Source organism: Camelus ferus, chromosome 5, assembly GCF_009834535.1.
Source record: "Camelus ferus isolate YT-003-E chromosome 5, BCGSAC_Cfer_1.0, whole genome shotgun sequence".
Taxonomy (NCBI): domain Eukaryota; kingdom Metazoa; phylum Chordata; class Mammalia; order Artiodactyla; family Camelidae; genus Camelus; species Camelus ferus.
Window position 1 is genome coordinate 89,183,272 of NC_045700.1, and position 12,751 is coordinate 89,196,022.

At 36.2% G+C, this 12,751-nt stretch overlaps 1 protein-coding gene across 17 annotated transcripts in view; it reads right to left on the reverse strand.

Moving 5' to 3' along the window:
• The window catches only part of TRIP12 (thyroid hormone receptor interactor 12), a 135,223-nt gene that overhangs the window by 87,437 nt on the left and 35,035 nt on the right, over positions 1 to 12,751 (reverse strand). For 16 of the 17 annotated variants that reach the window (XM_032480425.1, XM_032480436.1, XM_032480437.1 and 13 more), the window contains exon 2: positions 10,097 to 10,243. In XM_032480425.1, the coding sequence (XP_032336316.1) occupies positions 10,097 to 10,194 (98 nt within the window). In that variant the 5' untranslated portion in view covers positions 10,195 to 10,243. Of the gene's footprint in view, positions 1 to 10,096; positions 10,244 to 10,622; positions 10,628 to 12,751 lie in introns of all 17 variants that reach the window. The other variant, XM_032480424.1, reaches the window with a different exon arrangement.

A 12,751-nucleotide genomic window follows, 5' to 3' on the forward strand; every position in this document is an offset into this window, starting at 1 on the left:
ATCTCCATATTTATTTGTGCAGGTATATACAGACATACACTTTTATTTTTTTAAATTTTATATACACAAAAACATTAGGTTTGTCTTCCAAAAAATTAAATGCTTTGTTTATAATGCTATAAAATGCATGTTGTAAATAAGACCCTGATTTTCAATAATTAAGGTGAAAAGTTCATTTAAACCACTTTAAACAAAAAATGCACTAATGTTCTCTATAAAATGTACCTGTTTCTATTTTCAGTCACAAAAGAGAAGCTGATTAGTTTGACTAATGTTACTATGTTCAGTTATAGTGAAATGCTAGCCCAAATAAATATGTAATTTAAACCTCCTTATTTATCTTATAAAGCAGTATTTTACTGTTTTTTAAATAGTGGTTCCTCCTCCAGGGAGTATTTGGAAAACACACGTTGGGGAATAGTGGTGCTATTGGCATTTAGCAGGTAAGGACTATAAGTAGAAGATGTAACATAACACAGAACCGTCAGACAGAGTGAGGACTGTCCCATGACCCACATATTTCAAATAACCTTGGTAATATCTGAAGATCTTATGAAAACATTTAAAATCTGGTAATGACATAAGGGGCAAAGAGACTTATAAATTCTCAGCTTAGATTTGTTTTGCATGATTTTTTAATATATTAAATTTTCCAGGAATGCATAGGAATCAACAAAAGATTATATTTGTTTTTTGTAGCTTTACAAAGAGTCGTGCATCATTTTGAAAAAGTTTATAATGAAAATGTTGCTTATGGGACTTAAGTCTGTTACTGCAGCTGTCACATTCAAAAACTTCAAATACAGATGCAAGCATCTGAAAACTGTGTCATCTGGTGTCAGCGTACCAAAGAATTGACCTACTGAGATAACGGTATTTTGTTATCAATTGTTTTCCTTTTACTTGTTTATTTTTACCTTTGTAAAGTGCTCATACATTATATTGATGTTTCTCAACTGTGTAGGCAGGCATTTTATACACTTAATTCAAGATACTTTAGGAGGGACATCATAATAAAGATATTTACATTATATGATACACATTGTAAAGTGAGAGTATTGGATCTACTAGAGTTCGAGAAGCACTGTACCAAGTTACTCATTTCAACATTTCTCAACTCAAGTATATGCAAGTTACCACAGGGCACATAAATACTGATGACACACTAAACTGTGTCCCTGTCCTAAAAGAGGTCAGAATTTCATAAAACAAAGTGATCTTCCAGGTGCTATGAAGTTGAACAACAAAGAGAGAAATTACTCTTAGCAGGAAAATACAGATTTATAGACCACATGGCATTTAAGCCACGCCCTGAAGAATGAAAAGCTGAGGAAAAAGAGCGTTCTGGTCAAAAGCAGCACAGACAAAGGTAGAGGCAGGAAATCAGGAAATCCACATGGTACCTGGCAAGTGACATGAATTTCCCTGAGCACAGAGATACATTAGGAAACAAGGCTGAAAAGTACAGGCCAGGGCTTAAATGCCTTTGTAGAAGGATCTAGATTCTGTTTTAGATCTATTAAAATAGCTTGCAGTAAGAGGCTGTTAGGCTTAGAAGCAGTAAGGCAAAAGCCAAAACTGTATGTTCAACAATTTGGGCACACTGAGGATGCTGAGTAAACCACAATGCTTACACAATAGTATATTGTGTAAAGAAAAAAAGGCAGAAGGATTGAATGTCATCAAAACCATAGTAAAAGATGCCCCCTCCCCCAAAAGAGAGCCTTTCAGCTCAATTTACTTTTGCCTCCTTTCACAAAGCAATTGGGGGAGGAGTATAAACAGCGAGATAATGAAAGTAAGTAAGTGATTAGTAACAGATCAGTGATGCAACACTGAGTACTTCAGGAATGACACCGACTTTCATAAAACACTTGGGTAAAAACTTACTAAGATGACAACAGAGTAAGTAATTTTAAAGGTGTGTTATGTGATAAGCATTGTATTAATTTTTTAAAAACATTATCCAGCTTAACCCTCAAAAGACACCCAAGGCAGGCATACTTCCATTTTAAAGTTGTGGAAATGAGGCTTGCCCCAAATTACACAGCCCTCAGGCAGGAAAGATGAGACTGAGTCCAGGTATCCAGCTCCCTAAATCTGAAACCCCACAGCTACACCTAGGAGCTCAAATAAAAGGCCTATATCTACAGTTATTAAATTTTTCCCACCCATGCTAGTATTTCTATCTCTTAGTATTTCTATCTCTGATTAAATACAGGTCAAAATAAACAGCTTAAGGTTTTGGACATGGTATATGAGAAAAATAGAAGAAAATCACACATTTCCTTTTAATCTAAAAAGAAACCTTCTTGTTTTATACCAACAAAACAAAACAACAAAAGGCAAAAACAACAGCCTTCCATATATGATGTTAAAATTGGCTGTTCAATTATTGAAGAAGCATCTGTATGTATTAGTCTTTTTAGTCACACTGATACTCTTCTTGGAAAGCATTCAGAGACTGAGAAAGCATTTGTAAAAAGTGGTGTGGAACATCAGACTCCCTCAATACTGAGGGACAGAAGGATTAAACCAAACCCTCAGTTAAGGATATGAAATAATCTATGGCAGCTAACACCTTATAGGTTTTCAATGTTTATTAAGTGACTTTTGAACAAAATGTCACATCTCATGACTAAAGCAAGAAATATATAATGCAGAGAAAATTACACAGTGTATAAAATATTACTTTGTTGGTCCAAGAAAGAATTTAACACAGACTACTAAGAATCCAACGTGCATGACTTCTACCTAGAAAAGAGTAGCCTCTGTTCCTCTTTAGACCAAGGCAGCCACATCACTATTTAACACAGCACTGTAAACCCTGCCTCTCAGCCCCAAGGCCTGCTGGGCCAGACCAGCCTTCCCAGCATGACCAGAGCGGCACTGCAAGTGGAAGAGTGTGTGCGCAGCGCTCTGAGCGAAAAGTCCAAGTGCGCAACTGTGCAGCAGATGTGCCGCTTACTGAAAGGAGCAAGTAACAAGTTATCTGGCAAACTCTAAATTGTTTTTAAAAGTGGTTTTAATTTAGTCATAAGAAACAATGGAGTCATTTTCACATCACTTCATGTCTCCCCTTAACATTCTCTTCCTCCCAAAGATGAGGAAGCTTGAACTTTCATCTGACTGAGCAAAGGTCAGGATAAAAAAAAGAGACACAAGGAACACTTAAAAAGGGAATACTTAAAAAAGGTACCCATACTGATTAACTGAATAGCAGAATGAAGTGAATACACAATTGCACAGCCATGCTGCACTATGTACAATTTGGGGAAATAAATGGTCTGTTGTAGATATGGGAGTAAGAATAAAAAACGACATTAAAAAAATAAAACAAGACGGTGTTCAGCAGCCTGTGATAGCTACCAGCTGCTGTTTACAAATAATCTATTTCTCTTCTTTCCAGACACGTGGTAGGATGGTACTTGTCAAACCACTTGGAAGTTACGTGCAGCCACGTAACTTGCTCTGGTCAAGGGTAAGTGAGTGGAAATGAATCACGTCTGAGAGAAGCTTTGGACATTCTCTTTCCACCACAGCAATGCTATCTGAATATGTGAATGTGCAGACATGGAGCAGAGCCTGCAGGTGACCCAGAAGGGACAAGCTTCCCAGTGTCTCAATTATTCTAATATACTAGTATTTAGGAGCTGGTCATTACTGCAGCATAATCCAGACCACCTTGTCTCGTAGCCCATTTAAACCATACCCTGTTTCAGCTCTGCCTTCACTCCAGTCAAGCACCTTTTCATGACCATTTCAGTAAAAGAAAGTCACATTTTGGTGCCTAGAAATGCCAAGGAACTAAATCTTATTATTATTACCCCACACTGGTATTTGTTGAACATCTACTCCTTATGAGCAAAGTAACAGAAAAATGAGAAACACAATACACTCTGGAAGTAACTAATGCCGCCACATGTCAAGTAGAGACAAACGTGGTTGACATATACCATCTGCTTCTTTAGCCTTCAGAGCCCACATCAACAGGGTCATTGCCAGAAATGTTCCTCATCTGACTTTAATAATCACCGACACGCCCATTTCCCCTACTGAGTTGGATGTATTTGTGACAAAGGCTATTCTACTCTCATTTTCATAACTACCAACTAGCAAAGAGCTTACTAGCATGATGTTCTACAAACGGATGGACACAATCTTATGATCTTATACTGAGTTTGTACTGCAAGCATGTTACGGCAGGACTCTTAACTTTAAAGCCAAAACATGAGGCTTTATTAAAATAAGACACACGTATCCCCAGAATCAAAACAGCCAGATAATCAAGTCTAGTGAAGGCAAAAGTCGACATAGCTCTGAGGAACTGAGGAACTGAAACTTGTAGGAAATTTAGTACACACAATTAATATATCTGCCTTTTCTCCTCCTGCCCAACCTCCACAAGGCAGGAGATGTGCAGCTGGAAATTTCAGATTCATGTCTTCCCTTTGTTACCAGAAAGGAGTAAGTTTCCAGTTTTCCCTTGCTTGGATCATGTGTCCACCTTAGTCCCATCAAAAGAAAAGATTGTAGATTCTCCTAGCTTTGGCAACAGCATTGGGGTGACGAGATCAGAGTTAAGATTGTGGTGGAAAAGAGTGACCACCACTCAAAATGCACAGGTGAAGAACTGAGGGAAATCATTACACTAAAGAGGGTAATCATTACACTAAAGAGGGTTATCATTACAAGAGCATCTACTCTCAGCTGAACAAATCAAAAGGTTAGTTCTCCTGTACAGTGGTACAAAGAAAGATTAACAGCATATGAAAACTCATTAGCACATTTACACAAAGAAGTATTCTCACTCAGATCTCACTCCTTTACTCTATTTTTCCAATGTTTAACCTCATTACTATAGAAACATCAATAAAATTAATGCAATTTTCCATATTAAATTAGCAGGAAAATGCAAGAGAGATAACATAAATAGAATGATGAAAAAAAGCACTTTTTCCTGATTATGATAAGTAAATTAGAGAAAGAAAATTTATGCGGAATAAGTTGACCTAAAAAAAGTTACTTTGACCAAGCAATTTCATTCCTGGGAACATATCCTTAAGAGATACCTGAAATGCAAACATTTAAAGCATAAACAAAAACTTTTCCCACTCCAACCATCTAACTATCCAAAAAGTGGAAATCAATGGGGAAAATGCTGTACACTGATTCAGAAAATCATGTGACCATTTGTTAACAATTATCAAAAAATCATAATCACAGAGAAAATGTTTATGTTAAGATGCTGAGTGAAAAAGAGTAAGATCCGAAACTGTATTTACAGTGTAATCAGCTACATGCTAAATTGAGTTTTAAAAACAAGTAAAAAATAAAAATACTAACACAGACTTAATCTGGATTTTTTTTTAATGTTTTCCTGTATCTCAGTCCTCTGGAATAGCTTTTTAATTTTTAAGCAAAATATAAATCTACTTCAGCATAATTAATGCTGGCCTAAAAAAAAAAAACCCTGCTTTGACAATGTTAACAGAAAGCTATAACCTCTAGATCTCATAATTGAGTTTTGACTCTGTAATAAATAATAAAACTTTGCAGATAAATTTTTTAATGGGGTGGAGAAGTGGGACTGGATTGGACTCAAGCATTTCCTCACACCATTTAAAAACTCTGACATTGACAGGTTACAGTAAAACATAAAAAATGAAACCATAACAGAACTGAGAAGAAATTTTATTCTGGGGATGGAGAAGGCAAAGGAAGAAAAGAAACAAAGAGCTGACAGACTTGACTATTTAAATTTTAAATCATCTATAAATTGAAACAAACTCTAACAAGTAAAACTAGGGGGAAAAAACTGCCAGTGTCAGTAGGTTGATGCCTTTTCCATAAAGGGCGTTAATAAAAGAAAAAGCATCTCCAAAATTAAAACAGACAAAGGACACTAACATACAACTCATAAAATAAATGAAAATGGCTAACATATGGGTAAGATCTTCAACTCTATAGTAACCAAAGGAATCCTTTTACCCACACATTTTTACTAAAAAAGGTGTGCTATACTGACTAGGATTTGGAGAAACAGGCATTCTCACAAAGAATCAGTAGGAGTATAAATTGGCTCAATCAAAAAAAACAGTGGTTCAATTTTCTTTGAAAGACAATTTAGCAATCTTAACTGTTAAAACTCTTCAAAATATTCATACCCTTAAGTCCTAAAAACCCATTTCAGGAATCTGACTTGGTAAAATCAGAATCATACTAAAATGTGATGGGCACAGCAATGCTATTTTACAGAAAAAAACTGAGAAAAACTAGAGGCCCAGAATTAAATCATAGGCCTTCAGTATCAAAAAAAAAAAAAAAAATCATGGAGTAGAAATATAGAGTAGAAATACTAACCATAGTTATCTCCTGGGTGGCTGGAATAAATTTACCTTAATTCTTTAATTTTTCTAAAGCATCCCAATTTTCTATTCTCAAAATGTTGCATTTTTCTAAGAAAAATAATGTCGAAGAAACCTTCACTAAAGCAATCTTAACCAAAGTTGCTATAAAATTGAATACAATCCCACCACTGAGATGTGAGAAAGACAAGAAAAAGCACATGATATAATGAAAATGCTACTGCATGGCCAGGAGGGCCAGGAGCCTGCAAATGCCTGTTCTAGAAGTGGGAAAGGCTAGGCTGTATCCTTGAGAGCAACCACACAGGCAAGCAGTGGAGGTGAGTGATTTCCTAAAGAAAGAAAAAAAAGAGAGAACAGAAGAGAGAGGAACAGATCAACATAGCCCAAAAAATTATGGAAGAAAGGAAAAGAGAAAAACAACAGAAGAGGAGTAAGATGTCTAGCTCAATTATGGATAGAGATGAAGGATGGGTGGAAAAGAGCAGGGGAAATCAACAGGAGAAATTTTCAAATATCCAACTTTCTTTTATCTTAACGGTGAACTAAAATCTTTCTCAAAAAAAAAAAAAAGTAAAGTGACCTTGATTTGGGAAAAGAGAAGGAAACTACACAAAGAAAACAACATAACGCAAGTATGGAAAAAAACAGTGGATCAAAAATGAATGAATTTAAAAATTCTAAGAGGGAAGAACTGCTTCTCAAATTCTAAACAGAATGAGTTACTACTCTTCAGTTTGAAGTAATTCAACTCCCCCTCCCCAAGTCCTTCATCATTTAGATCAAGTGGTATGTGCAGTAAAAACAGCTTGGCATACCAAAAAAGAACCACTGAGTTCAGAGTGAAGGGGTCAGGGGTCAAGTCCTGACTCTACACAGCCGCTGTGTAAAGCTGAGCAAGCTACCATCCTTAGAGAACAGGACGAGACACTTAGGAGCACAGTTTCTGTGAGTCTCAACGGAAAGAATACGTACACAAAACTGCTCAGCTAGAAACACTCCCCAGGTACCGTAGGAGGTGCTGTTTTTTATGACCACTATTTCAATCACCAGATCACTATGAATACATTCACAAGACCAAATCCACTGTTTTTTGGGAAACAGAAGCCACAATAACAGCATTTTACTTAGAAAAGCTATGCAACAGGAGTCAGATTCAAAGAATGAAAATGCAGTTGTGACTGTTCTCTCCCAATTAATCTCAATCCTCTCACTCCCCAAAATCACCAGAGAGGGTCCTTAGAGATTGGGTAACTGTTAGCACAGCACACTCTACTGGGGCTTCAAAAGTCAGTCTGAGATTTGATGAATTTCCAGTTTTGAGATTCTATCACGAACAAAAGAACTAAGCTGTCTAGAACGGCAAAATGAAATTCAGATGAGCAAATCTGCATTCTCAGCCAAACTGGTAAGACTTTTTGGCTACAGTTCTACGTTTCTGTGTCCTTATCATAACTATATTTACCCACATAAAAATAGGAAAATTATTATGAAATTACAGTACAGCCACACAACTGAACATGAAGACTTTAAAAGTCATGTTTTTAAACAATTTTTAAGGACACAGGTAATGACACATGTGATACTAGGTTTTTAAAAAAGCAAGTAAGTCTTCTTTCGTGTACTAGTTTTGTGGGGAAATATTTTTTGAAAACATGTCAAAGCTGAAATCTTGAGAGCTGAAATGGGGCTACATTACTGAAACGAAGGAAAGATTAAAGCTATAAAAACCCTAATTACACCTTGCTTTATACTCTGGCATGTTTCTGCCATTCCAAACACATTTTTAAATTTTATTCTTTTCCTTCACAATTGAGAATATCACTGTTTGGCTTAAAGTACAAGATCTGCCATTCTACAAATCAAATTGAGTTCCACCTTGATTACAACTTTGTTATTTAAGCCAGTGCATCCCTTTTTTTTTTTTTTAAATGAAAGCAAGTTTATTTGTACACACTCCATAGATAGAGTGGGGTCCATCTCACTCAGAAGGGAAAAATGGCTTAGGAGATACACACTCCATAGGCAGAATGCGGGCCATCTCAAAAAGGTGAGAGGGAGAGACCAAGAGAGGTGTGGGGTGATTAAAAGTAGATGCACACTCCATAGATAGTGTGCGGGCCATCTCAGAAAGCAAGAAAGAGAGCTAACGACCTAAGCCAGCACATCTTAATCACTAGTATTAACCACGTCCATTTGTTTTCCTCTCATATTTTTAAAATACATAATACAACAAAACACTTAAATAATTCTACACAACCCTGATGTGTACAAAAGATAATGGTGCTGAAATATCATTGTGAATTTAGAAGCAATACACCGTGTGACAGCCCAAAATGTTTCTCAATCATATGCAAGAGTCTAAATATAACCTGAGGATTAATATGCAAAACTGCAATTGTTCAAAAGGTACAAGTAACTCATGTGCACGTGCATGCATATATACATGCACACACATGCAGTGAAAAAAAAAAGACTATGGAGGAACAGGCCAACATTAACAGTAGTTACAAGTGGATTGTATAATTGTGATGTTTTTCTTTAACTTTTCTGTATTTCCCAAATTCTCTAAAATAAATATGTAAAATTTTTATAATGGGGGAGTGATACTTTTTAATCAACAATATAAATAAAGTTCAGTGTGGCTGTTGCAAAGAATAATCTAAATGTAAAAAAGCAAGAAACAATTTCAGAACAAAACTCCGTACTAAATATTGTTCTAAGAGCTTAACATATTGCAATACCAAGTTAACTAATAACCCGATTAAACAGGTATCCCTACTGTGTGGACTAAACAATTGAGGTTTGCTGAAAAATACAACACAGGACACACAGCTTTTTAGAGGCAGAGGCAGAAATTGTACACAAAGCTGCCCAGTCCAAAGTCCAAACGCTCAACCACTAACACAGCCTGATGTGAACAAGGTGTGTTTCAATTTCTTCTTTACATTTGACATTTACAATTTTTAAAAATCATTTACTAGGCAACATATACATGGTAATGCCTCAAAATGCTACAATTTAGCCGTCTTCCATTGTGAGCTAAACATGACTGGTCTATGGATTAGAAAATCAGGACTTACAGTAATTCTGAATATTTTATACATAAAATGACAGTCTGTAGCTAACTTAGACTTCGAATTTTACATTCAAGAGAATGTACCTCATTCTTCAGACTATCTCCTTTACAACAACTCCAAGGAAATAGCCAGCTCAACACCAGACCACTCAGAAAATGATGAGAATCGATGCCAGACAGCTTCCCCAGCCTGTCAGCATTGGTGCTGACAAAAAGTAAGATGGGAAAAAACTCAACAGCTAGGTATCAAAACTCAAGACCTTAAAACAAATAAAGCTTCCTTTCAGTAAGGTAAATAAGTCAGGACACACATAAACAGAGGGACTACAAATGGCTGAAAAGCTGTGCTGTAGCATGTGCCGAGGGAGTGAGGAAGAGATAGGGCAAACAAGACAGGATGTGCATACGCTACTGATCCTGGGATTGGAGTTTTGGTAATGTCAGTGACTGAACAATTTTTTAAGCCTAGCATATTTAGGGCATGATTAAATAATTGCTTTGAATTCCAGTGTTCTGTTACTTGGCTCAAAAATTTAAAAAAAAAATTACCCATTTATAGTGAACCATTCCAGTTTTGGTCCTCACAATGAAGTTTTTAAAAATACCTTTTTATTCTCAATCTCTTTTCAAATTACCATTAAATACATACCTTCCTCCTGTCGAGTCGTCTTGTGGTTGGGCCCCGGCAGTGTTCCTCTGTGAACGTCGCAGTGACCCCCCTGGATTGTTATTAGGCCGGTTGGACATTGGCACCTCTCTCTTGAAGGGACATACCCTTTCTAGACACTACCATTCACTAAAAGGGGAAAAAAAAAAAAAAGAAAAAGAAAAAAGAAATTGTCAACTATACATAGTACAATACAGAAAACAAATGAGAGGTGCCAAAGATGAAGGAGAAATTTTATGTAAACAATTTGATCACAGTCTTCACCATGCTGCACTCTGTCTTATTCAACTGAGGTCTCACTTATTAATATGTTATAAAATGTCAGAAATATATCAAATTCAAGGCACAAAGGTCTAGAACCCAGCACATAAAATTCACTTAGATTTCTCAGGGAACTCCCAGGAAATTCCCAATTCAAGGGAAAAAAAAAAAAGGGCACTAGTAGAAAACTTTGTTTCCCCATTCCAGTACTAGACAGAAAGGGGCACCACACTGAAAGCCAGAACACCTTGTCTCAGGTCCCGTGATATATCAGTCAGGTATTAAAAGAGTCTGCCTTTGTACAAGTCACCACCTCTCGCCTTGGGTTCCCCAGCCACAGAATAAAAACGTAAGTCATGCTTACTAAACAGTACTGACATGAACAAATGAAATCATGAATAGAAAGGAAATGGTAAAACTACAGCATCTCAATGGAGAACAAGGAAAAAGCAGCTCAAGCATAGTAAACTGAGAAACGGTCCCAGATACCCTGGATTTCACCGTCAGCTGTGCTGGCTGGGACTTGTGGACGAAACTTAATCTCTAGATTTTGTTTACCTCTTCTGTAAAATCAGTACATTACCTACCTCATGGAGTTGTTAGCAAAAAGAAACTGCACTTAGTTCATACGTGTAACAATTTAGTTTAAAACACAGTTCTTAATCAATTCAAACTTTTTGTCTTTCTGTAAGAATTACACAGAAAAAAATGTTGATACTCAAAAATGACTTTAACTGATAAAAAAAAGCCCAATATCACTACCACAGGAAGAAAGAATTACAACTTGTTATAAATCAAATCTGACACAATTTTTCTTAAGCTTCCAGTCAAACTCCAAGTAGAATTCTTTAATTACTTCTTACCTACTAGGGAGGGAACAGACGGAACGATCATATGACATTACAGAAACTTGTGCCAAAAAGAATGTAAATTAACCATAACTAAACCTACTACTGGATTTTAAGATATTCCATGCACTCTAACAGGAAACTGGGTTTTCTTTTGAGTTATATGTTGATCCAATTCAGTAGAAGAGAACTGTTTCTTTGTCACACATGACCACATCATTAATACATATGTATAAAAAAAAAAAGCTTAGTCAAAAAGTTCAAATTACTAATGTAATTACTGGCAATTTTAGAAAGAAAAAAGAGGAAATACTATGAGAAGAGAAATAAAAGAGAAAGAGGAAGGTTCAATTTACATGTACTGATGGAAAGACCTCCCCAAGATACGTTAGGGGGAAACTCCCATCAGTGTGTGTGTGTGTGTGTGTGTGTATAATATATATGTGTGTGTACATATGTGTGTGTATAATATAATATATACACACATACACACACACATATATACACAAAAGGCTTGCCTATGTTTTCTTTAGCTATTGTCTACACTTTAAAAATTGGTGGAAAAATTCATAAAACAGATTTTGTTAACCACTCCCCAATATCATCAGTTTTGCTTTCCATGGTTTCAGTTACCTACCAAATCAACCATGGTAAAAAATATTAAATGGAAAATTTCAAAAATAACTAACTCATAAGTTTTAATTAAATTGTACAACATTCCAAGTAACGTGAGGAAACCTCACGCCATCCCTTTCTGTCCCGCTCAGGATGTGAAACATCCCTCTGTCCAGCGTATGCACTATATATGCTAGCCACCCATTAGTATATGAAAAAAACATAGTACACACAGGGTTTGGTACCACCCATGGTTTCAGGCATCCACTGAGATCCTGAAACGTACCCCATGCAGATGGTACTAACCGACTTAGAGGACTGGGAGTCTGAAGTTTGGGATGAAAGGAGTCATTTTTGTTATTTATCCTTTGAAAGCAGTAAGATAGGTCACTCTATTACAAATGCTGGGCTACGGAGTCAAATTGCCTCTGACTGAGTTCGCATCCTAACTTCAATACCAACAAAATGTATGACTTTGTATATAAACTTCTCTATGCTTCAGTCTACCAAGCGGGGATAAAGAATTTACCTCATAGAGCAGGTGTAAAGATTAAAAGAAAAATTCCATGCAAATCACTTTAAGACAGTGCCTATCATACAGCAAGGGCTCTGTACATATTTAACTACTATCGGTATTACTATAAGTATTCACAAGAATAAAAAGAATACGGGGGGTAAAATAAATATATTGGGGGAAACTTCACCATAAAAACTACTGTCAACATGAGTATTAATTTCTACCAATATACTTTCAAAAGTGAATTTTGCTATGAAGAAAACACAATGTTCTTAATTAAAGGTGAGCATCACAATCACCTGAGAAGCTTTGTCAAAAAATGCCTGACCTCTGCCCTCAGAAATCGATTCTGTGGGTATGAAATTGGACACATGTTTTAAAAGAGCCCTCCTGGCT